The sequence below is a fragment of the Labrus bergylta genome, chromosome 22 (assembly GCF_963930695.1).
Source record: "Labrus bergylta chromosome 22, fLabBer1.1, whole genome shotgun sequence".
NCBI lineage: Eukaryota > Metazoa > Chordata > Actinopteri > Labriformes > Labridae > Labrus > Labrus bergylta.
The window spans coordinates 7,881,571-7,907,570 of NC_089216.1; the positions used below are offsets into that span (position 1 = coordinate 7,881,571).

At 42.5% G+C, this 26,000-nt stretch overlaps 1 protein-coding gene across 1 annotated transcript in view; it reads right to left on the minus strand.

The window, feature by feature from the left end:
• The window catches only part of plcb3 (phospholipase C, beta 3 (phosphatidylinositol-specific)), a 47,799-nt gene that overhangs the window by 16,105 nt on the left and 5,694 nt on the right, over window positions 1–26,000 (minus strand). The window contains exons 2-7 of the mRNA XM_020643652.3: window positions 19,214–19,300; window positions 3,930–3,998; window positions 1,560–1,697; window positions 1,121–1,200; window positions 958–1,011; window positions 541–613 (exon numbers count right to left, since the gene is read on the minus strand). Coding sequence (XP_020499308.2) covers window positions 541–613; window positions 958–1,011; window positions 1,121–1,200; window positions 1,560–1,697; window positions 3,930–3,998; window positions 19,214–19,300 — 501 coding nt within the window. The remainder of the gene's footprint in view (window positions 1–540; window positions 614–957; window positions 1,012–1,120; window positions 1,201–1,559; window positions 1,698–3,929; window positions 3,999–19,213; window positions 19,301–26,000) is intronic.

A 26,000-nucleotide genomic window follows, 5' to 3' on the forward strand; every position in this document is an offset into this window, starting at 1 on the left:
TTATCGCTGCACTGAAAAAAATGTCCATTTCTCCAACTTGTCTTCCATGTGTGCATCTCGTAATCTTAAACCATGAGTCAGATTTTCCCTTATCTACATGTTTCATACTATCTCTATTCATGTTCTTGGGTAGGGGGGGATTCCACTTTACCCCCCCTGGCTCAGAGTTAAATGAGAGAATGAATACCATTCCTGTGTCTGTAAGGTAAATATCAATGCTCTCCCATCAGCCAGGAAGCTTAGCTTAGCACTAAGAGTGTTAAAGGAACATCATACCGTACTGGAACAGTGACCAAAACTTAAACATGTTGGATTTGTGTTGAAAGACATTAAAATACTCATATCCGTACGTTACACTTCAGTGCTAAAGCTTTTTTTTCCTATTTTGGCTTCCTCAAATTGCAACGGCATGTGAAGAATGTTCTGCAACGACCCAGGCCGATTGGACTGAGCTGTGACTTTTATCATGCATGAAGGACCACAAGAGAGCGCACACACGTGGAGCAGCCCTGTGGTCAGTGATCGCTGTGGATGATTTACCCGGTTATTTACGAGGCCGCACTGCTCCAGAGCCGTCTCCACTCGCTTTTTATCTGAAAACATCTTGAGAATACTGGAAGACAAGAGAGACAGAGGAAAAATAACCGTCACTTTTCTTCATCAGTCATTTTGATCATCATGTCCGAGGAGGAATGTTCGCTGGGAAACAAAAAAAAAAAAATGTTTATATCGTTCTATCAGCGGAGTCTGAGAGGATTAGATTAATCTAAGTGACAGTTACGACCAAGAGATGGGTCAAATGTCAACAGCGAGCAGAGATAAACTGAAGTGGAGCTGATAGCGAAAGTGAAAGAGGGACACAGATAGGAAAGGAAAGAAGAAGTGGAAGAAGGCACTAGCTTGTTTAATTCTGTGTAGAGTTTAGAAAGCGGCTGCTGGATGATGCCGTTGTCTCACTTCTTCACAGGAATCTTCCCGTCCTGATTCACCTGCAGCTTCAACTTGGTGTGCCTGAAAGCAGAGACAGAGAGAGAGAGAGAGAGAGAGAGAGAGACTTTACAAACACGCTCTTAAATCTACATTTGTCCCACGTCTAGACAAGTCACGATGAACTCCTTACGCTTTGAGGAGGAAGGTGTTCCGCGATGCATTCTGGGAGAGAATGTTAGTGGCCAAAGTGAACAGCTCATCCGTCCAAATCTGGTAACGCAAACACACACACACACAAACAAACAAACACACAAGAAGGAGATGATAAAACAGGGTTGTTTAACTCTTTGTATAATGTTAAACACACATATACAATATCCAACACACACACACACACACAGGAAATCATCCTTCTTTACAAGTCCTGAACACGCACACGCCTCCGTCTATGTCAACATCGTAAAGTGATTAGTCGGCATACGGCCTTAGGAAGGAGGGAGGGAGGGACAAGAAGAGAGGGGAGGACTGAGGATTAAAGGAAGGGGGGGGGGGGGGGATAGAGGGAGTAATTGTTATATATGCAAGGATACGTTTTGGTACAGGATGATGGCTGTGGTTTCTGTGGTTACCTTGGCTGTATCTTCCTGCATGGCCTGGAAGTTAAGGAAGGAAGTGTTGACCAGGTCATTGCCATGCACCACGGTAACCAGCTTCCCTTCCACGTTGTCGGCCTTGCCGAAGCCGAGCACCTCCCGGAGCTTTGCGTCCTGACACAGAGACACACAGATTTATTCTTCTTATTACATGTAATGTGAAATCATAACGTTTTTAGCCACAACGCTGCTCATGTGCAGATGAACTCGCCATCCTTCCCGCTCCTCATCCATCCCCGTGTCTCTCCCTAGAGGACGGTAAATGTGATGCATGTGGTGTAGCACTCTGATCTAATTAACCAAACGACTCCTTTCCTCCCTTTTAGAACCCTCTTTCTCTCGGCGTCTCTCTATCAATTATGCATTCCCTCCATTACTTGCTCTCTATCGTCCGATCCCTTTCATTTCAATTAAATAAATTAACTCGGGATTGTTTATCAAGAAAAAGTACGGGCAAAGCAGCGCACAAAATGCACATTATCATTAAGGAGAGAAGCTTAATTCGGATCAGAGCAGCAGCCACATTTCAAACATTTTATTATGCAGCTCTTCTCGCCAGCTGAGTTGACAGGCCTCCTCTGTGTTTGGAACTACTCTCCAGCAAATAAGTGGTCCTCATAAAGCTGTGTTCCCTGGATTTTTCCAAAGTAGCGGTGACGTGACACCGCTTCGGGATATCGGAGCTGTTGAGCTTTTAAAAGGCGGCATCAACAGAACCAGAGGAAAGAACGGCAACTTTTGTTTTATTGATGAGGTGACGTGACGAGAGAAAAAGTACAGCGACACAAACAATGAAGGTCACAGGAATGCATGCGTGATGTGAAGCAAGTCTGGGATGGAGAGAGGTTTGTGATTATTGAAAAACATCGAGATTAAAAAAAAGAGAAAAAGTGTTTGGTAGTGGTGATTATATCTCTGTTTTATGTCATCGTAAACACTTCAACAGGGAGAGTGGAGAATAACAGAATGGCATTTGCAAGAGAGAGCCAGGAGAGAAAGACAAGTGATGAAAAGCAAAAATTAATGAATAAAGAAAGTCTAAGATCAATTGATTATCATCTTGGAAAGTTGGCCAACATGCCCATATTGCCGTTTACAGTAAGAGTTCCACCGGCTCCCGATGGAAACATCTCACACTTTGGCCATTAAATGCTGGATTTTGTCAACCTGCCATCCTCTGACTTGGTCTGTGTGCTGTTTGTTGTGCTGGTCACAAAGTGCGCAGTGTGTGTTTATCAGAGTATGACTAAGGTTTAAAAAGCGTCCTCCTTTTTCGGGTTATAAATGACAAGAGAGAGGCTGCAGGTTGTCCAAGGTAAGAAAACACTCAAAGTGATTGGACTCTCAAAAGCTGCGGGTCGATTTTTTCAAATCGCATACGGTCATTAAATACCTTTGTTGTCACAGAAAAATTATTGATTATAGCAGCTTGATAATTCATTTTGCAATTCTCCGAGCAACACAGACAGCTGTGTTTTTTTTTGTTTTTTTGCCGATTATTGCTAAGTGTTTGCTCATGGTGGATTCACTGAGGGTCTCTCTTAGAAAACTCAACAAAAGGGTTCGATGTAGACCTGCTCTTTTTGTAAATATCCTGATGACTTTCGTTCTAATTGTGTTGGATAATTAAAAAATATCTGCCATAAGTGACAGAAAAGAATACAAAAGATGTATCCGCAGTTTTGGTTGACTGGCCCTTTAAGCACTCTGATGTGTTTTTATTTTAGGTAGGTACGTTTAGTTGTCCAAAACAGCAATAAAAAAAATATTTTTTTGTACAACATGCGGTTGTTGTTACTTGTTGGCTCAGGTTTTCTTGCAAAAAAGGCCCCAACTCTGCCGTTCTGATTGAAAGCAGGAGCAGATTTGAGTATTGAATAATGAAATTAAATTAAAGTAAGTGATATATTTATGGAGCAGAGACTCGGGGCCGGTGTTATCTTTTTGATTAATTCGATCGGGCCGGCCTGCGCTTTGTCAACACATCCATATGTTTGAAGTTAAACAACCAATGCCCTGCTTTATATTAGACTCTCCGTCTGCCACATCTCCGCTCTTACACAATGACTTCCTCGCCAACAGTCGCTGCTTATATCACTTCCTGTCTGATGGTCCATCTGTCAGCCTGCTCATTAGCACTCTGTCACCTTTGTACCATCAGCTGAGAGAGGAAACACACACACACACACACGCACGCACACACGCACATCTTTTGGTGACAGTCCCACTTGAGCATCACATTTCTGTTCTGAGGACATAGTTATCAACAGCAGGAGGTGACAGCTTCTTTCTCCCACACTCACACACACACACACACACACACACACACACACACACATTACTGACCTTTGGTTGTTTGGCGTATTTTCCTGTTCTGGTGTCCCTGATAGTCGCAATGTCCAGAGTCTCCACCTCCTGAAAGACAAACACATGTCAGTCAGTCCCTTGATGGACAGAAAGTCAACATTACATCATCTTTGCTGCATATGTCAAAATATGACTTTGGTGTTTACACACACCTACACACTCACACCCATTCACTCACTGATGGCAGAGGCTGCTTTTCAGTACTAACTAATCCATTCATACACATTCACACGCTGCAGACAAAGCAGCGGGAGCAACTTGGGGTTACGTGTCTTGCCCAAGGACACTCCCAACATGTGACTGCAGGAGCTGCATGGGGATCAAACAGCCAGCCTACCGGTGGAGAGACTAACAACTCTGCCACTGATCCACAGCCGCCAAAAGGTAAATAGACTATTTATAAAGCGCTTTTTCCACCCACACAAAAGCTGTTTAACACTACATGAATCACTCATTAACACACACATTAACACACTGGAGGCAGAGGATGTTTATACAGTGTGCCCATCAGTATTATACTATCCCATTCCTCTTCATTCACATGCAGTCGGGCTCTGCCACGCGGGAGCATTTTGCAGTTCAGCGTTTTACCCACGGAGACTTCAAGATGAGGGCTGAACCTCCGACCTTTAATTGAGAGACGACTGACTCGACCACTGAACCACAGCTGGCCCAGGTTGATTTCACGGTCTAAAAGCTCCCTTGTTAATTGGGGCACCTGTGACTAGGTGGCTGTTCGCGTGCCCCCATTTTGCAGAGGCTGCAGTCTTCAGGGCGGTGCGGGCCTGGTTTCAGATCCGGCCTGGCGCCTTTACTGCGTGTCATGCCCCACTCTCTCTCTCTCTCTCCCTGATTTGCGACTCTATCCACTGTCCTGTTTCTGTAAATTAGGCATAAAAGCCCCCAAAAAGATCTTTAAAAAAATCTAAATAGATGGTAAGGTTTTTTTTTTTTTTTGTTTTTTTTTTAACAAATATGTCTTGCACTGATTTTCAAACGTATACCAGTATCAGACACAAAAATAACCAAAGCTCATGATGTAAGTATTCTTGCAGAGGAAGGACAAGCTAGCAGACAATATTGGAGCTTCATTATCAATCTATTATTAATCTAATGCTGTAAGCTGCTGTAAACGCTAATCAACTCCGAGTAAAAGTTTCTGTGTCAGCTTTCTGTCTTTAAAAGGAAACACAACCATGCTGAATCAAACAGCACTCTGAGCTCACCATTTCATAAGAACTTTGAGCCAGATGTCTTTTTTGAAACCTCTTTTAATGGATTATGAAATGTGCTCGAGCCTTTTATGTAATCAATTCCAAAATGTTCCGTATTACAATCAGCATTTCAAAGTTTGACAAAATAAAACAAAGTTTAGATATTGCCATCAGCCTCAGCTTGATTTCGAGTGATAATAAGCAAATGTTTTTTGGTTTTTTTTAATACTGGCAGTGTTTTTTTATTTCTGCTTTTTATTCACCGTGTAACACTTTGGTGAGCTTCACAGGTTCTGCAGCAGCAGGCAGAAATGCTGACGAGACAAACAAGTGTGTTATAAGATAGATGAGAGGAAAAAAGAAAACAAACGCTTTTGATAAATTACTCATGCTGAAGTTTATAAGCTTTCTAGGATTTCTCCTCCAATTAAATCCATTTTTATGTGTGTTCTTATCAGACTGTCCTGCTCCTCTGGATATAAAACACAACCACTGACTAATGAAGTGTGTGTGTGTGTGTGTGTGTGTGTGTGTGTGTGTGTTTGTATGAGACAATGGAAAACGGAGAGGTGATATCTGGAAGGGACAGCGCACACACCCCCACTCTCACACTTATCTTGGCTGATCTTTGGAGATGATTTGCATGACAGATGCAGTCACACAAATGCACACATGTATACCCGCACATGTAAACAGACAAAGCACACATTGAGGGGAAGATAAGAAAACTGTTATGCAACAGCAGAGCGGGGCAAAGGGGGGGGGGGGGGGGGGAGTCGGGGTAATAACTTGGCCTGGAGGAGAAGCAAGAGACAAAAATGGGAGTGATGCAGAAGAGGAGGAGGAGAGGAGAGCGCTGTCATAAAATCAGCCATAAACAGAGAGGAAGACACACTGTAAATATTTGTTTAGCCCGGCGCTCGTCCCCCAGAGCCGTTTCACCAAATCCCACATTTTCTCAACTCATCTTTCCTCTTTTTCTCTGTGCTGCTTTTCCGTCTCATCTGACAACAGATGCACGTTAAAGTCTTTGTTCACACTCAGGCGTCAGTTTAATTTACTACCCCTCTTACGTCATCATAGTGATGCATGAGGGTTAAAGATTAGAAGAAAACGGGACATTTTTAAGCCTCTCTTCGTTTGTCTGAAAGTTGGACATGCTGTGAGTTTGTTGAACCCAGACCGCCTCTCCGAACAACAACAACAACAACAACAACAACAACAACAAAGTCAAAACTTATGAAGACACACTCCTCGGACGGAGTTTTGAAACTCATCTCTTCCACATTCCTCCTTTCGTTACTTCACTCTAGCTGTGATGTCATCGCCCGGCTGTCTGTGTTATTCCAAAGGGGATTGGCTGCCAGACAAAAGAAGAAAAAAACAAAAAAAGGTCCGAAGTGTTGGACCAATTGGGTGAAACTCCGTCTCAAACTTTGTCCTCTGATTGGCCTGTGGAGAATAACTTACTTCCTGGGAGAATAAACGCTTCTGGGTCTGTGGTACACACACACACACACACACACACACACACACACACACACACACGCACACACGCACCCCTCCTCTCCCACAGGCCATGGTTTCATTCTACCATTGCTATGGTGACTCCTTAGAGACAACAGTAATGAGACTACAACTCTGTGTGTGTGTGTGTGTGTGTGTGTGTGTGTGTGTGTGTGTGTGTGTGTGTCTGACACTTCACATTTTCTCCCTTGTTAGTAATGTAAAACACACACACACACACACAAACTCCACCACACACACACACACACACACACACACACACACACTGGCAAGAATATGCAGACAGGAGTATCCTCAACATGCAGGTCCTGACTTGTGAAACATCCTGACCTGTTGAGCAAGACGGGTGTATGCGAGTGTGCATGGCAGGCGTGGAAGGCATTAGATGCATGTGACACAGAATCGTAGGCGATTCTTCCAAGTACAAATGTGTCAATGTGTAGTTGGGAAGGTGTGTGTTTTTGCACATAGTTGTGTACCTCGGGAAGGCAACTTGGTGCATGTGTGTTATGTGTGAAGGTCGGTCATCTCCGAGCACATTCCTAACATATTCCGGCCTTCTGCTCAGTTAGCGCGCACGCCTGTGTGTGTGTGTGTGTGTGTGTGTGTGTGTGTGTGTGTGTGTGTGTGTGTGTGTGTGTGTGTCATATGTAGCTATATTCATGACAGCTGTAGCGCTCCATTCATCTGTCAGTGCTAAACCCAAACACAGCCCGCTCCATTTATCACTTCAGACCCGACTGTGGGCTCATTATGGCTTTAAAATGATTGTGGATTAGAGTTTTCCAGGAGTCATGTTGTAAATAAAGTGCCAGAAATGACTTTAATTCACTGTCTTTGGACTGAGGAAATGAGTAATCCCTCAGCCTGCCTCGCGTAATTCAGCATTAGACAGCGATATCCAGCATTTCCCACAATTCACTCCCTTAACTCTTCCGAGAGAATGTGAAATTGTTTTGATCTGATGATTAACCGGACTGATAGCTGAAACCAGAGCGTTTGAGGAACCGAAGTATGTGCCGCTGCAATGCATGCTGGAACTGTTCCTGCTTTAAACTAATGACTTTCCCTGCTCTCAACCGCAACATTTTTTTTGCACAAACAACTCAGAAGCTCGTCTAATAACAATGTTTTAATGTCTCATCTGCTCCATAAGCGTAGTTCAAAGAAGTCGGAAGAGCGTTTCCTCCTCCAGAAAGTCACAGCCCCTTCCATAGAAAGGTTGCAGAAGAGGCTGCAGAGTTGTTGGTCAGTGTGTCCACAGTGTCTAAAAAATTACTTCTTAACTCTGAACTGTGCAAAAAACTGTTTCCATGTGCTTTTTCTTCAGGATAAAAACATGTGAAGATTTTTCAGTAACTATTGGTCAGATGTAAATACAGAAAGTTCTCAAGGACTACGGCCTCTGTACTAACTAACCGCGCGCACTAACCGTTGTGTGTTTTTACCTAAAAGCCTGACCAGGGAAAAAAAACTGCAAATGAGCCATGGCTAGAAGTCCTATATACTGCACATTACATTGGTTGCACTTTAATTAGATGTAACAAAAAACCTTTATGTACTCATGAAGAAAATAAAAAGACACGAGGAACTGACTAATATCTGACATTTATTTTTTCCATCCCATAGTTTTTCCAATACAACAGAAACTTTGTTCACAACTTCAGTGAAGAGACTTAGCAGCAGGTGACATTCTGCTTATCACGCAGTGCTTTAGTCCAGTGGTTCTCAACTGGTGGGTCGGGACCCAGAGGTGGGTCGGGGAGCCATTTTCGTTGGGTGCGAATGTGTGCCTTTTAATCGTGTTTGTTTTGTTCAGTTTTTTTGCTTCTATCACATGTTTTGTACCGACTGAGGTCCAAACTGCACAATTTTTCAGTAAAGAAATCTGATTGGTCGGGGAAAAAAAAAATCACAAATTTGGGTCGCAATCTTTCACAGAGGAGTTGGTGGTGTGTCCTGAGGCTAGACGAATTGAGAACCACGACTTTTAGTCTATAAGCCAGAAAGCTAATGCTATGCAGGCAGGTCAACAACAGTTTCACCAGAACTACCTCCAACTCTCAGGAGTTCATTGCCCCTTCAACCCACGCACATCCAAGTATTGACTAAGGCCAAGGTACGAGCTAAGCTAATAAGCTGCTAGCTCTCGTCTTATATTCTAGTTAAGATAGACGATGGTATTGATTTTCTATGAGAGATATTTAACATTGTGCTGCAGATGCATGTTTGGGTGGGATTTAATAGAACAATAACTCATAGGTCAGTCTATATTTAGGCCCTCAACACAAGCACAGTTCATGTGAACGTGATTTGATTAGGCCCACGTTCACTCACTCCTTTCCTTCCTGCATTTCTTTGATTTGACTCTTCACTTCCCCCTCCTCCCTCTTTCCGTGCCACTGTCCTCCATTCATTTTCTTAAGATTAGAAAAATATCAAAAAAAAAAAAAAAAAAGGGCAACGAAACAATCAAGAGAGCGCCACTCCCTTCCTGTGACGCGCCAAGAGTGTGGCGTCCTGAAAGATCACCGCGGCTAAATACGTCACCAATGACCAATCGCAGCGCCTATCAAATGGCGCATGATGACGGCATATAGGAAACTGATCCTCCTGGACACACACACACACACACACACACGCACACACGCTGACACGAGCAGTGCCAGAGGTGCCTTTAGTGCAGAGGAGAGAAGGGAAGACGTGCCCTTGACTTTACACCGAAACATGGGAGAGGCAGAACAAAGAGACCTTCAAACTGTTTTATTGCGGTGATAGGAAAGTTTAACAAAGTGTTTATAGAGAGAGAAAGAAGCGGGACACTTAATACCCCTGTGAACCACGGGACCACTCCATAACTTTGTCTGTGTGTCACCTTGTTATATGTCTTCTGTGTAACTCAGTTTTTTTTCCCTTTAGTGCTTCCTCCCCACTTTGTTTCATATTTGTGTGGGAGTGAAAATGAAGAGAGTAAACATTTTAGCCACTTAGCCACAGATCATCCGGCCTGATATGTAATCGGAGAGAGATATTAAGAGTCTCTACGCAGAAGAAGAAGAAGAAGAAGAAGAAGAAGAAGAAGAAGTGCTTCAAAGATATAATTTAGATTGAATGGAAGAGGAAAAGGAAAAAAAACAACGTCAATATAACAAACAAAAAAAAAAGAACACACAGAAAGTCATAATGTGTCCAGGCGCTGATAAACACAAGCAGATTCTGGCACAGCACACACTAAAAAAAAAACCCACACAACATCAAAATAGTTGCAGGAAGGCTCATAAACCTTCCCCAAAAGACAAACACACACAGATCAATGGGATTTAATTTATAACAGAAACAGACATGTGCAGCCACCCACACACACACAGATTAGACTAGTGGTTCCCTTTTCTTTTTTTTTTTTCCTTGGAGCCCCTCTACTTGTATCTTAGAACTAAAAGCTCTAATATGGATGGACTATGGATGCCCTGGGATAGTTGGGCCTCGTCGATGAAGACAAAACATGAAACACAGATAGATTCAACAGGAACTATGGAAAACCTCAGACAAGAAGTTCAACATCAGCAGAGTAAATCTGCAGCTCAGAAATGAAGATAGTGCCGGATGGGATATTTTCCACTTTCGCACTTTGTCATGTCGGGATCAGAGAAAGTTACTGCTCACTCTGAAAACATGCTGACATTGTTTCAACAGAGCCAAATGGAGCAAGAAACGAAAGTAGACAAGTTATAAACAGGAAAGGAGTTTATCTATGGCTTGTGAAACGGAGCGCGAGTGCAACATAAAAGTCAGTAATAATCCCTCTTTGTGAAGGAACCCCATATGGCATGAAGTCAAGGATGACCAAGAAAGTCGGTCTATGATCTTTTAAAGACATAGTTCCTTTTTTCTTCTCCTTTTCATCGAATCAAAGCCACACTCTGACTTTATTTAAAATCTGCACGAGTAACTGGCTGCGTCTGTTTCTTACAAAATCTTAAATTGCGTCGTTTTTATATATTTGCACTTCAGTCCAAAGTGGGCTGCAGAAATGATCCTTCAAACTGGATTAAGGTTTATATTACGAACCACGTTATTCTTTTAAATGACAAAGTTTGTCACAGAAAAAAAGGTCAAGGCATAAAGTAGTGTTCAAACTTTCACAGGGAAACGTGAAAAACTTTGAGGAAGCATCTTCTTGGATAAAGGAATTAATACCGTGCAGTTTTTTGCAGTTCTTCACGAGATGTGGAACTGAATTTCTTCGATGTGCATACTTGTGTAAGTTTGCGTTTGTGTGTGTGTGTGTGTGTGTGTGTGTGTGTGTGTGTGTGTGTGTGTGTGTGTGTGTGTGTGTGTGTGTGTGTGTGTGTGTGTGTGTGTGTGAGAGGGAAAGTAAAAATGTAGACTTCCCCGCCATGTGCACTTACAGATAATGTCATCAGAAAATGAAACATGCGACCGAGTAGAGGCAGAGGGGAAGCTGTCACACACATTCAAGTCGAGGGTGAGTGACACACACTTAACTTTCCCTGCATCTGTGTGTGCGTCTGTGTGTGCGTCTCTGTGTGTGTGTGTGTGTGTGTGTGTGTGTGTAATAGACTGACCTCCTACATGAAAGAGTGTGTGTTATGTAAACCCCTTGTTCCAAGTTAATTCCTCGGGGATATTTGACTTGAGCCATGCAGATAATCTCCATTAGATCTCTACTTATACCTGCCAACATTCATTCTACTACAATTCATCTGGCCCTCATGAACACACACACACACACACACACTAACACACTTCAGCCTGCTGTGTGAGCACACACACACAACCAGAGGTACCTGTTCTCACACATCAATGGAAGGCAATTAAGGGATCTCAAATGACCAATTAAAACTATAATAAACAACAGACAATTCTAGTGATTAAGCAACGATTTAAAACAGTCATTGAAAAGAAATGCTGCACATCTGCTGATTTCTGCCTGTAGACTAAACAAGTAAAACGAAGACATTTGTTAACATTTAAAACATTAAATGAATAATTCTGTATTGAAGAAATATGTGTATTTGCCCTCTTCAAGATATTGATACCATTTTTTTTGCACTAGAGGGGGTGGGGGGTCCCCTTTTTTCAATACAAGACCAATGCAGTTCAGCGTTTTCAGTGATCAGCGCAAAAATCCCCCTCAGCATCAGCTGTTTGTTGTTGCTACGCTCACAGCACTCACATTTGGAAAAACCGAAGTTCAACTCTCAGAACAAAGCTGTGCTTGTCAAACGCCACTTCTCCCTCATCGTCCAATCAAAAGCAAGAAGGGGTGGGACGTCTGATATCAGGTCTGTCTATAACGAGGGCGCAGAAAAAAAGACTAATGCGACTCTTCACTTCCAGGTCTAGAGATGCTTCTTATTCTCAGCAAGGCAGCAAATCGATGTATTCAATGTACTTCCCAAAATGTCTCCTTCTTGGGCAGCAGATCATCTCAGCAGTTAAACATGTTGTTCCCCATGTTTACAGGCTGCAGTCCACAACAGAGCAGCCCGAGGCTCGACTGCGACCTCTGGCCCCTCTGCAGCATGTGATCCACTCCTTCTCTCCTACAAATATGTCCTGTCGCTCTTTTATCCTGTCTCATCGATAAACGCAAAAAAAATGGCCCAACGGTTGAAATAAAAAAAAACAACCAGTTCATGAAATGCTGAAGTTATGGGCTGTAGCCTAACAACAACAACAAATAAAAAGCCTCCGGAAGCGACGATCAACTTTTTGGGGCTTTTGGTGGATGTAGCAGTTTTGCGGTGAAGGACATCTGGCCAAGACTTCCTGAACTGTGCGTTGTCGTTGTGAACAGTGAGAGAGGCAGCTTCAGAGCTGGAGTTAAGAGACGACGTCAAGGAGGGGATCGTCAGCTGCCTGTGCATGTTTGTGTCTGTTTAAAGAGAGTAAAACTTCTGACAGCAAAATTGTTAAACTTGCCTTAAAATCCAGCATTTATGCCTGTATGCAGATCTGTGTTTAGAAAGTAATCACTCATCTTTGTGTGCATTTATCACATCCTACATATCACACATTTAAGGTCAACTTTAAAACCAAACCAACCACATGGTTCAAACCACTTTCACTCCTCCAGTAAGTATGTGGTCACAGCGCAGCAGCCCCCCCCGGGGCGTTTGCTGAACTCAAATCACAGGTAATTCCTGACACACTGTAGTAAGTATTTGTTTGTGGTTTCTGTGTGTGTCTCCCACCCCCCAATCTGGCCAAGGTATGTGAAATCAATTGCACGCCATTAGAGTCTTAATTGTAGTTCTCTGATGACTAAATTACACCCTTGGGGGCAGACGTCGAAAAAGACCAGGTACAATTGACTTGACCTGTGCACCTTAACAAAAAGGGAGGGAGGGAGGACCGGAAGAAAATGATTGCACAGAGAGAGAGAGAGAGAGAGGAATTCAGGGAAGAGGGGAAAAGTGGAGTAGGAGTGGGAAGGAGGAGGAGGATGATAGAGGGAATGAGGGGCAACAAAATTCCCCAGAACCCCCCGTCTCCCCGGTCTTAGCAACTTCCTGCCCGCTTTCCCACGCTGAATGTGGGAGTACTGGAAAGATCAGAAGTGTTGTTGCAAGAAAATTAGGAGCAATAACTCTAGCAGGAAGGGTCCACAGGAGGAAAAAAAAAGAGCTGTTGACACGAGAAGGAGGAAGGAGGTGAAGTCAAGGAGAGGAGAGGAAGATGTGAGATGTGAGAAAAAAGGAAGGAGCAAAAAAATGGGGAAAAAGCGAGGGGGGGGAGACAAATAGCAAGAAAAGATGGAGAGCTCTGAGGGAGGAAGTGTCATCCTTCAGTTTATATTAGCGGAGCAGCTTTTTGCCACGTCTCCTTGACACCTACCAGCTGCCCCCAAGACGGAGGGACACGGGGAGGACATGAGCGAACGACAAATTGAAGGTGCGTAAAGCAGTGCAAGCAACAGGGAGAGATCCCGCAGCTAAGGCTGGAAACGGAAGGATGGCCAAAGTAAAACAGAAGTGGAGGGAATTAGACCGCATCCTCTCTGTTGTGGCAGGTGAGGCCACAGTAAGCCAGGATCAGCTATGAACTGGGCGAGTCTTCAGTTTCGGCAAACCATAATTTAGCCTGATTATCTTCAGTGGCAATGGCGGTGTGGCGCAAGATTGCGGCAAAGTTCAACCGGGAAACCATGAACAATAACTGACCTTGTTAAGACTGTGTGGATAAAAAGGGGAGACAAGTGTTTGCTCTTTATTGTTCTCGAAAACCACACACATTTTCAGATTAAACCACAGCGTCACCTTTTGTGTGTTTAGTGTTAGACTGCAATGAATCAGGGTTTTCCCATTATCCAATTTTCAAACGAGCTATCATGCGCCAATTGTCAAGAATCCAATGCTTGATATGACACCTTTAATTGCACCAAGATTGGAAACTAAAATAGTCGTTGACATAGAGATTCCCTTTAAGCTGCAGGTGCATCTGTTTTCACTGAACAGCAAAGACACAGACCTCAGTGTGATCGCTATCGTCCACTTCCAGGTGTCGCCACATATCTGTCACAATATCAACCTGCACAGAGTAAGATGATGTTGCAGGAGAGGTTTAATAATTATTTTTTTTGTCATTGTTTTACAGTCTTGGTCACCATTGGAATCCGCTGTAGCTTCTCAACAATGGAACAAACTAAGAAACTTTTTCAGCCTTCAATCAACTCGCCAATTAGAAGTGATCAACAGCGCTGGTTTTTACATCCATCCATCCATCTCAACAACCTCCTTGGAGAACTCTCTCACCCTTCTCCCTCCATCTGTCACAACACGGCAGCCTCGACCCGAAACGTCTCATTTCAGGTCGCGATCGTTAAAAAAAAAAGAGGAGGTGGAGGCGGGTTCGGGCCAGAGGACATAAAAAGGACACGCACAGCGGGATTAGCAGGAGGGAGTAAGCACATGCTGTAACAGATGTGTGGATTTGGGATGTGCCTGTGGATCTTGTGTTACCCTCAGCCACTGGCATGCACTTTGCGTTCAAGCTTTTGGACCCAACCCACCAACCAGCACTGAGGACGTAGCGGAGAAGGGTTTCAAAAATGGATGTTATGGGACTTTAGACATCTAGGAGGGGACACAATAAACCCTAAACACTTGAAAAATACACATCTGTACTGTTTTCTTAAACGGCTTTTCCCAGAATCTCTGTGCCAATTTAAAGTTTTTTGGCTGACTGAAGTTATTCCCTTCTGCGCTCCGGCTGCACATAAGTTTGGAAACTGGTGAATTACGTCTGTTTAATTAAAGAGACCACTTGGAACGAACCCGCCTTCATATCATGAATTAGCAGAGTGGTAGTCTCTCTTTCCAAGGTGCTACATCAAACAGCATCAAACCTGTTACAGCAACATTAAGCCCAGCCTGTATTTCATGTCGCCGGTTCCTGCTGCCACTTCCTTTAAATATTTTCATAAAATTCAACCCCCCCTCCCCCCCCCCGGTGTGCCCTGCTTGATTTATGCCGGCAGAACACCCAGGAAACAACAGCTCGTATAAATCACACACATATCTACATGTCCTCAAGATAAGGTTCATTCTTTCAAGTAAAATAAACTGTTCCTGACCATGTTGATGACAACTCTATCTGAAAATGCAAACAAGCGCAGTGATTTTAATAGTCTAGACTTGAAAAGACAAACAGGCAAACAACAGTGAGGGAAAGAAAAAGAGAAAGAGCGCACGATTGGTGCATGGAGGGGTGTGTCTCCCGTGTTTCGCTGCCAAGCCACTGTGGGTTTGTGTGAGTGTTTATGTGCGTCCGTCAGTGACTGTTACTCGTTATGGCAACCAACTTGAGCATTATGGGAAATTTCTGGACTCTGGGCACACAAGGAAACATCAGAAATCTTAAAAGTGGAACTTCTTCACGTTGCACAGAGATGCAGAGAAGGGAGATGGGGGGGGGGGGGGGGGGGGAGTAAACGGATGAAGGAAGCAGGAATGATGAGGGAGAGAGAGATGCTGAAGATTAATAAGAGGAAGAAAATATCAGTCCCAATCCGACCGGTTGAGCAGAAGAACCTTGTTCTCAAGGAGGACATTTTGGGGGGAAAGTACGGCGGTACTTAAGGTAACATGTTAAACAAAGTAAGGCCTAAAGAAGAGGGTGACATGAAACAGATGGAGGATGAAACGGCGAGGAATACCTGGAGAGAAGGTGAAAGGTTGCGAGGTGGGGGAAAAGAAGATGAGATAAACCAGATTTAAGAGGAAATGTCTTTGGGAAAATCTAAAAATCTAAATAAAGTTGGAAAGGTAAGAAGACTAATTATGGATAATGGATGGTGAATGGAAAAAGGCTAGAACATGCTCGTGTGGGAACATTAAGGGTCTATCTGAATCTGGCTACCCATAATCCTGTGAATACAATGCTGACACTAGTTCCTAAAAAGAAAGTGTTTTTTCTTATCATTACATCTTGAAGTTAGCTTTGATTTAAAAAAAAAAAAAGATTCTCATGAGATTTTGGGGTTTTGGATTTTGGGAAGCCGTTTAATCCTTAATCCTTCACAGTGAGAAGAATCTTTATTTTCAAAGCCAGGTGTCTTTAGTTTTCCATTCTGTATTGTTTGACATATTAAAAGCAGAGCGGCCAAGACACAAACTGGACTGGAGGAGATCAAATATTTTGGGTGGCTCTATTCAGAGAAATGGGTTCCGTCCAGAATACCCTTGTCATCTGTGTAAAGGCATATTAACTGTTCTCATTAATAATAGCTGGATATCTGTGTTGCAGTGGCCTCTTTCTTTTCAGCTCCAGTTGGAAAATCTCCCGGGGAGTCACTCACAACGCAGAATTAAAGCTTCAGTAAAGTTCGCTCGTCATTCCCTTTAAATAGGACTTCTGCAAAGCCACAGACAGTCCATTTCTATACGTGCATGTGCCTTCACCTTAAGAATCAGCACAGAGAAAAAAGAAGGCTGAAGAAGAGGCACAGAGTCTGTTTCTCATTTGTACTGTCGAGTTATTGTAGAGAGCCAGAGTTGGGCTGCGTAATTATAGAAATATAATCCATGGAAAAGCAGAAGACACAGATTTTGCCAAACAATTGAACTGACAAGTGATATCTGGAAAAGCCCGGTACGAAAGCACCACAGCGATAACTACAAAAATCTACTTGCAAAGAACCCTTTAAAGAGCTGCGATAAACAACTTTTTGGACACCGTTGTGAAAACTGAGCATAAATTAACGACAATTCTGAGTCACCCTGCTGCTGTGAAATCTAAATATCCTCATTTCCCTGTAATTGGCCTGTGTGGTCTGGATGTTTTTTGAAATATATTTCATTTCTTTTGTGGCTAACGGCGAGCATGCTTTCCCGGCTACTGCAGTCAGAAAAGTGGCCACAAAGCAGCTCGCTCGCGCCAAGATTAACAAAAAGATGAAAAGCTAAAAGTAAGCAAGCAATGAAAGAAAGCCAAACACTGCGGCGCACAAGGCAAACCAAGTGGCACCGGCGCTGCTTTTTCTTTGTGTTTTCATGGAGGCTGCAGGAAGTTGCTTTGACTTGGGGGACTGTTTAGGTTCCAAGATAAAATCTGACACGGTATTATGAAAATGGGTAATTTGCATGACTGGGTCCAAGAAAACAAACATATCACAGGTTTTTTTTTTGTTTTGTTTTTGTTTTTCCATGGATGACCAGCATCCAAACATTCCATGATGAAAAGTTTGCAGTTATTGTAAGGATCAGCTTCATCATCACAGTACAAAGATTAAATGACTGGCAAGCACACTCTTTGTTAAACGATGTCACTACTGCACCTCAGGCGACAAATGGCCTATTATCTCTATACCACACACACACACATACACACACCCACACACACCCACATACACACCCCCACACACACCCACATACACAGACACACAACAATACAATACAGGATAAAATAAGTATTTAAACCCCTGTTATGTGCGTGTATTGGCATAGCTGACACATGTGAAGGCATACAGGCTGACATGTGCTTTGGCCCAGATATGTACACACACACACACACACACACACATACTTGCACGCATTGTGCACACAAACTTGCATTGAGCACACACACTCAGACACAACGCAGTGATAACATTGGCCATCAACAGGTCATTCCTTACATGCCTTTTGGATAAATAGACAGCCAGAAATAAAAAGAGGGAAAGTGTGTGTGTGTGTGTGTGTGTGTGTGTGTGTGTGTGTGTGTGTGTGTGTGTGTCAGTGAAACAGGGAGAGAGGGAGAGAGAGAGAGAGAGAGAGAGAGAGAGAGGGGAAACACAGATGAGAGATTGGGATAGTGGAGCTTGTGTGAGTTAATTGAGCTGCTCTAAAATGTTACTTGGCCACACACAATGTCCTATATGAAGTCAACTTGTAAAAGTAACAATGGTTCATGACAAAGGATGTGACAAGATAAAAACTGTCTCACGATATCAGTACAGAGACGCAGAGCAGCAGCCATCATGACTGAGTCTGATGTTAAGATGAAAATGACAATGGAAGATGCCCCCACCACTTTGACAGTTTGTGTGGCAGGCAGCATTTTGGGTACCGGGTGGAAAAGACGAACGGGGAGAAAGGGTGTCGGACGAAAACCAGAACAATATGTCGGCAGTGAGATTTGTTACAAGATGGTTACTAGTTGGAAATTTTCAAAATGGACCTGCATTGTTTTGCTATTTTAGACTTTCAATCAAATAAACGACTATTTTTCCAGTCATCTGAGTTTTCTTCATTTTATTATTTTTATTTTTTTTTATAAAATATCGTCTCGTCTTGTTCTTGCGAGCCCAACATCGTGCATCATCTAGAGCCGATTGAATCATCACAACCCTCGTTACTATGTCGGCTTGATTCCCACAACTCAACATCACATATTGTGAAACTAACTTCTTATTTTTTGATACTATTTGAACACTAAAATCAGAGGTGTCTCTAATTAAAACCTGCCTTTATTTGTCCAAACATGCGCCCAACACCAGGTTTAGTGAAAGGCGTTTGGTGAGCCTTATATTGGGATGGGCTTCTATTTGAAGTTTTACGGTAAACTAATTACTAAAGCATAGTAACCGAAGAATATCGAGAGGAGGGTTTGTTGTTGGGAAGAAGAGACGGCTGGAGTGACAGAGATCGACAACTAAAAGGAAGAAGACCACAAAGACATTGAGGGAACGAGAGTAGAGCGGAGACAAACAAGGTGATGAAACCCATTTTTTGCTGAACTAATGGACCAGTTAAGACCACAATAACAGACACAGAGATATGCGGTAGAGTTAGCGGAAATAAAGCATTTTATCCATACTGGCGCTCATGTTGGTGCATTAAAAATCCATTGTGGTCTGCTCTAGAGTGGCCCATTTGTGTTTTATCAGGTCGGATTTTACATGAGATAAGGGACAGTCCATTTGGCCTACCACGAGACCAACAAGTGGATCAGTGCTCGTGTGTGTGTGTGTGTGTGTGTGTGTGTGTGTGTGTGTGTGTGTGTGTGTGTGTGTCTCACCAGGTTTGAGCCTCCAGTCCAGTAGAGGAAAAATCCATCTGGGTCAACTTTCAGGGTTACCAGGGTGGGGTGCCCGCTGTTGGGCTCCTAGACAACAACAACAACAACAGAAACAGAGATGTTAGATGAACAGGAGCACAACAACAAGAAGCATGAGCTCAAATTTTACAAGCAGTAGCCAGTGCACATAACATCATTACTAAAAGGGGGCCTTTTAGGTCGCTAGATCGCTCTCTTTGCTAACACTAACGCTAAATGTCGAAAACTAGCAAGCCGTGCTGAATGGATGAGCAAGACGCCGTATCTGCAGAAGAAACATGTGAGATGAAACACTGTCGGTGCAGGAACGGTGAAAAAGCTTTCTGAATTTTGTTCAAAGCATGTACTTTACAGTTGCATTGGCTTGGCGGTGAAGGGGCTACAATTTGTCAAAAGTCAAACAAACAGTATGTTTAAGGATCTGATGCAATAGCTAGTCCACCTGCACATCAGGCATCAAAGCAGTATAAATAAAAAAAATGCTAAATTTGAATGCTTCAATTTGAAATAGTGCTGTCTGAGGGGCCACTGTTTCAACTTGTTAAAACAGCTCAACATTGGTGTAAAATACCTTTCTTTACAGGTAGTCTCAAGGCAAATAGCACAGTACGAGTTAAGCTGGTTAATGGTAGGAAAGGTTGTGCCTGTTGTTGCGCCAGTGCTTTGGCATTATGGGATCGAAGACAAACGCCAAAACAGACAATTGTGTGTTTTCCGTCCTGCGTAACGCAACAGCCGTTCCGATGCGAAAAAACCACACAATCCAATGTGATAATCCACATCGTTTGCTATCACAGTGACAGGTGACTCATGTCCTGAGGTGCATCAATATCAGCATCATCAGCCGAGAGGGGAGAAAGATCCGTCAACAGACCCACAGGATACTTTCTCATTGACGTACTCACAGCAAATACAGGAAAGTTTACAAAAAAAGGCTTCATATAAATGACTCATCACCGACCACACATTTGTATTTTTTTACATGTACTACGACTAATAAAAACAATTTGAGCAAAGCGAATGTACACATGGACATTTCACAGTTCATATTAGAATTGCAAACGCTGACTGACAGGTTGAATGTTTGATTCAAGCGTGAATGGATCCAAACTCGGCGTATCAAACGCTGCAAATCAGTTTCTCGAAAACCTCAGCAGAGCAGGATCCCGAAGCAAAGACAAACAAATGGCACTATTCAAGCACTGTTGCTCATGTATACTCACAGTAATCATGCTCGCCTTGAATAGGGGAGATAAAAAACAGGTACAAAATGTGAAGTTTGTTCAGTTTCAGATCATTCACAATGTTTTTTTTTGGCGTAACATTGAAAGTTGAGATGTCTTAAAGAGAAACCAAGAGTTTACATCATGATAAAAAAACAACTTTATTTCAAATAACTATATTATATTTGATTTTCAACACATTTCGTTGTAAATAATGATTTATTTTTTTTACCTAAATGGATCAATAATTTGCTGAAACAGGGAAACAGCTAGCTTGGCTCTGTTCATGTTCATGACATTTGCTAACAGGCACTTACTTGCATGACTTATCTAGTTAGTTTCATCCTTTCAAAAAAAGTGTAAAAAAAAAATGTATGTTATTTTGACAGTAACCAAGCTAAGAGACAGTGTGGCACATAATTCAATCCCAGTCAAATGACTTTTGTTACCTTAAGACACAGCCAGGCTAGCAGTTTCCCAGTTTTTATCTTCTATGCTAGCCTGTGCTAAGCTTAAGTTTAGCTGCCGATGCTTCTCAATGTTCTGCCCATAAGCAACAGATAGGTGAACTTCCCTTTATGTTAAACTATCTTAAAGAAGTCTACTTAGTTTATACTATAGTCCTCTTGCCATTGTACATTTCTACTACATCTTAAACTAAACATACCTTGAGTTTAGGCTCCAAGGTTGGCTAACGACGGAGAAGGAGTTAGCAGTTATGGTGTGTGTTTGAATCGGATAAGGACAGAAGAGACGGGGGAGACGGGGGAGACGGGGTTTCAGAGAGAGGGAAAGATGGAGGAAGGTGGATAAGAGTGGGATTACAAGAAATGTTGAAAAAAGGAAATGAGAAACAAAAAGGTCAGGAGCAGAAGAAAAGAGCTTCAAGTCAAACCAAATCACAAGACCTTAAAAGCAGGAGGCCAATACAAATCATTTCTGAAGAGAACATTTTTATGAAAAAAAGTGTAATCTTGTAGCACCAGTAAACTGTTTTATCGCATGCTTTCACATAAATAGGCCGACCTGCATTGACAGCATATGTTTTTGCAGGTTTTCTAATGTTCACTCTGCTCTACGAATTACTGAGCTTGTGACACATGTACTCACCTGAACAAGTGGCAAACTCCAATGTCCATGCTTTGATTAAGGCATAGACCTAGAGTCGGATACTCTTTGCTGCTGGAAATTTGATGCCATAAAATGTCAACAAAAAGAACATTTTCTGAAATTTCCAGGGATGCCTAAGCCCGCAGCTTTACTTTGTTTATCTTTTGTCTGCTGGATTTGAGTAATGTCCAACATTTTCTTTGGAAGATCCAGATGTTCCCAAGAAACATAACCAAATTCCATCTTAGGAGCAGAGGACAGTTACATACACATCAGTATCATATATGCAAATTAAAATGCCTGGCTTGAGTGATGAAGGCAAATGAGGTTGAAAAATGTACCTCTCATACGGTTGCATCTTCCTACACTTAAGTCAAAAAGACTTGTTTTTTTTTTTTACAGGCAGTATCCAGTTTCAGCTATACCTCACTGTCTTGAATTTACAATTAATAGAAAATTGTAATGACAGCTGAAGTGGAACAGTATGAGCATACTTGTGTTACATTTGTACAGCTGTTCTACTCATCGTCACTCTTTCTATGAAACTTGCATATAAAACTTTTCAAATATGGAACACATTGCAATTACTTATGTATGGGGTGCCTATGCAAACAAACTCATCCGATGTATCGTAAAGCATGATTTCTGTGTGTAGCGTGCAGCAGTAGGAAAAAGAGAACATCCATCAGGGTCAAGAGGTCATGCTCAGAAGAAGAAAAAAAAAGTGAAATATGCTTCAAAAAGGAGACACTCAACTCCCACAGACCTACAGGTTTTGGGTGTAAAATGAATTCAAAATGATTGCAAGCCCTAATACTTAAGATCGTTGAAGTGAAACAGTCATGTTTGCCAAATGGGTGCTGCTGAGGTAAGTATGGAGAAGTGCGGCAGTTTTTAAATGAATAGTCAAAGGCTCTCGAGGAACGATTCCGGTAAGGTGTCTTCTACTCTTAACTTGTTCCTTTCCTTATTTGATTTTTTGGGTCGGCTCAGTTTGTGTCCTGAATTCTCCTCAATCGCTCGTTTTCTTTTTTTTCTCTCTAGCCTAAAAATAGATTCAATATCCAGGTTCAATACACACTTTGCAGGGGATTAGATGGGGATTTCTATTGGGACCAGACACACAAACACACATACACATTTACCCAGAAGACTGTGATGTAAAGTCTCATGTGACCACTGATATAACAACAACATCTCCCATATACAGTAGCTGTAAAGCCACAGAGGTGGACGGTCATCTATATTTGCATGTCATGCCTGTTTAGTTTTGCATTCCTGACAGTTGCTTTCGAGAGCTGCCCTTTCACAGATAAAGACACAAACTCACACGCACACAAAAACCTGCATGTCCATTCAAAAATGTTAATTTAGAACTTCTTCAAATGATTATTTATAGAAAAGCAGAAATTAAAAATCATTTTCTGGATCCAGCTTTAAAGCGTTACAGAGTTTAAAAAAATAAATAAACCGGAATACTTGTCCGGTTGATAATATTGGCAGATATAAGTAGGTTTGTTCATTTTATAAATTGTTACACTTTTTCTTTATTGGTCAAGATTATTTTTACTCTGAAAAGGGTTCATAACACAAAAGGCCACTTTGGTTTGCATCTTAAATTAAGGGTAAATCATTAGTGCATGCCCTCCACCAACACAAACACCTTGTTTACCATAAACACACACCCAGTGTTTTCTTTTCTGTTAGACAGAGGGCAGTGTGTGGTAGGTCTATAAGTGGACCTCTCCCCGTTCCCTAATGAAGCAGAAACCTCCTTGCTTCCTTTCTTTCTCTGCATCCACAGTTCATTCAGTTTGCCCTCTTCAACACATGGATTCCTTTTTTCCTTCTTTATTAATGATTTGGCTGTGTGCAGACCCGCTCCAGGTCCCCCGACTCTCTGACAAACCCCTCCATTACCCGACCATAATGTCAAACACACACACACACACACACACACACACACACACACAGAGGAGACGGACCACCCTCTGAGGCTGAAGTCTTGGACAGATACCAGCTAATGAGACCCTCTTTAAACCCCCCCACCGTCTATAAACAGCATACGCATGTCGAAAGACAAACACACTGCTATTCTGTCTCCTTACCGACACACTGTCCTCACCACAGATTCATGTGTGTGTACACTGCCAGTCAGGAGAGAGCCATTAGTGGGGAACTGATAAAAGTAGCTGCACCGAAGTGCACCTTTGCTCCGCCTTACTTCATGTGTTCGGGGACAGATTAGTGGAGTACTGTGAGAACGAGGGTCAGTGTGCACTCTGACTGAGTGTGTTTGAGCTGCTGCTTTGGCAACATGGCAAAAGTTGATGACAGTCGGTAACCTTTGGACTCAAGAGGTGGGAGCGGCACCAGAGAGAGAAAATGAGTTGTAGAATACTGAACAGAAAGAGGGAAGTAGAAGGTCGGTCAAGTTAATATTTATTACTGTTGAAGATGTAGAGGAGAAAAGTATTTATCCAGAAAGTGTTACATACTTTAGGTGTACACATAGAGAAGCTTGGTCAGTGGCACAGCTCGTCAAAATATGGCGCTGTAAGTACTTGGGAGGGTACAACTACTGTTGGCATCATTATTCTTGTAACGTTTCATGACTCACCCACCTGTGAAAACGTTGTTCAAGGCTACAGTAGTTCAACTTAGCTATCTTTACATGTGTACCTGAGCGTTCTGGGTGCACCCAATTGAATACATTCAACTTAAACAAATTTGCTAGGGTTGCAAAAATTCTCGATACAATATTGAAAAGTTCGGTCCGTCTATTTCTTATCCCTTTGGTGTTTCTGTAGCCAAAAAAATCCTAAAAATGGAAAACCTAAAAAAAATAAAAAAAATCCAATGGCCTCCATTGGGCTGTCAGAACCAAACAAACTGAAAACGGTGACGAAAAAAATTGGTGCGTTATGAGCCTGATTATGGCAATGCCCAGTTAAAAGGAAAGAACAGCAAAATATTGTGACTGAAAGAGAACCAGGTATATAACATAAAATTATCTTTGTTAGTCCTTCGTATGTTGAGAACTTCCCCTTTTTTAATCATTTATTTAACTCCTTATTGGTCACTATCTTTGAAACGATATGGGGTTTTGTTGTCATGAAAAGTCAGGGTATTTTTGGATCCTTGCGTGTTTAAAAAAAGAAGAACCCTAACCTCACATGTGAAGACAGTGAAGACAGAACGGTAGATGAGATAAAAAAGAAAGAAGACAGACAGAGAGGAAACAAAAGCAAAGAAAAACACAAGAAGCAAACAGAGACTAATCTATGGAGGAAGCGAGAGTGACGGAGAGATGACAAAGAGTGAATGGGGAAGAGATCCCATACACAGATACAGAACAACAGGGATGATGGATGTGTAATGAACAGACTGCAATTATGAGCAGGGTGAAAGGGGAGGAGGAAGGAGGAGGCATGGAAGCAGTCCAGATGTCAGGCCCACACTTCACATGTGGCTGTGGTTGACCTTCCACCCCTCTCTATCCCTCTTCCGCCATCCCTCCATCCTCCTTGTTTCTCACCACTCTGTCAGGATGTCAGCAGTGTTTCTCGGCACGGCGTCAGACCTTCACACAAGCCTGCGTTCCCTCCTTCCCCAGCTCTCATCTCTTAAATCAATCTGATAATGCCAATTTGTGGTTCGGGGCTTCGATGCTCTCGATCTAACGCTCAACCAAGACAGACTCTTTCTGAAAACCCGAGCCCCGGGAACAACTGGCACGGAACTGGAGCCATTTGTAAGGTCAAAATGACACAGCAGCTCTGCTTACAAAAGAGATGTGTTTCCAAGGATAGAAACATTTTCATTTGACACATTGGCTGTCACATCCTCGGGCGTGAAATACTTCCCAGCAGTTACGCAATTATCTTGCATTGGGTTAGGACTTTCAACACATAATACATCCAATTTGATGTATGACAGGGTAAGTTATGAGGTTCTTAAAAATAGCTTTCTTATTTATCTTGTCCGAGCAGAGCGAGGATCAGTCAAGGCTGCTCCAGAAGATCATTTTGTTATCAGTGCTGTGGCATCATAAAAACATTCCATGGCGTCATATAAAATGTATTCTTTATATTGTAGACTGAAGCAGGTGATAAAAGGAGCTGCTCCGCTAGTCCCAACATGCACAAACAAAGCAAACAGGAGGAAGGGTTCAAATGACTGTGTGTGTTCCAAGTCCATTTTTTTTTTAACCATTGCTCAAGGGAAATGAAGTCTTGTACCATCCGTAAAACAGATGGTGGAGATGTAGCAAAAAAAGTTGAAGCAAATCCTCCTTTGGGGAAAACATCAAACTATTACAAACCAACCCATATGATTCCATAGACTGTTAAAAACAAGGATTTAGTCTCGGTGGTGCCACCCATTGGTTTCTGAGGCCAAATGATCGCCGAAAA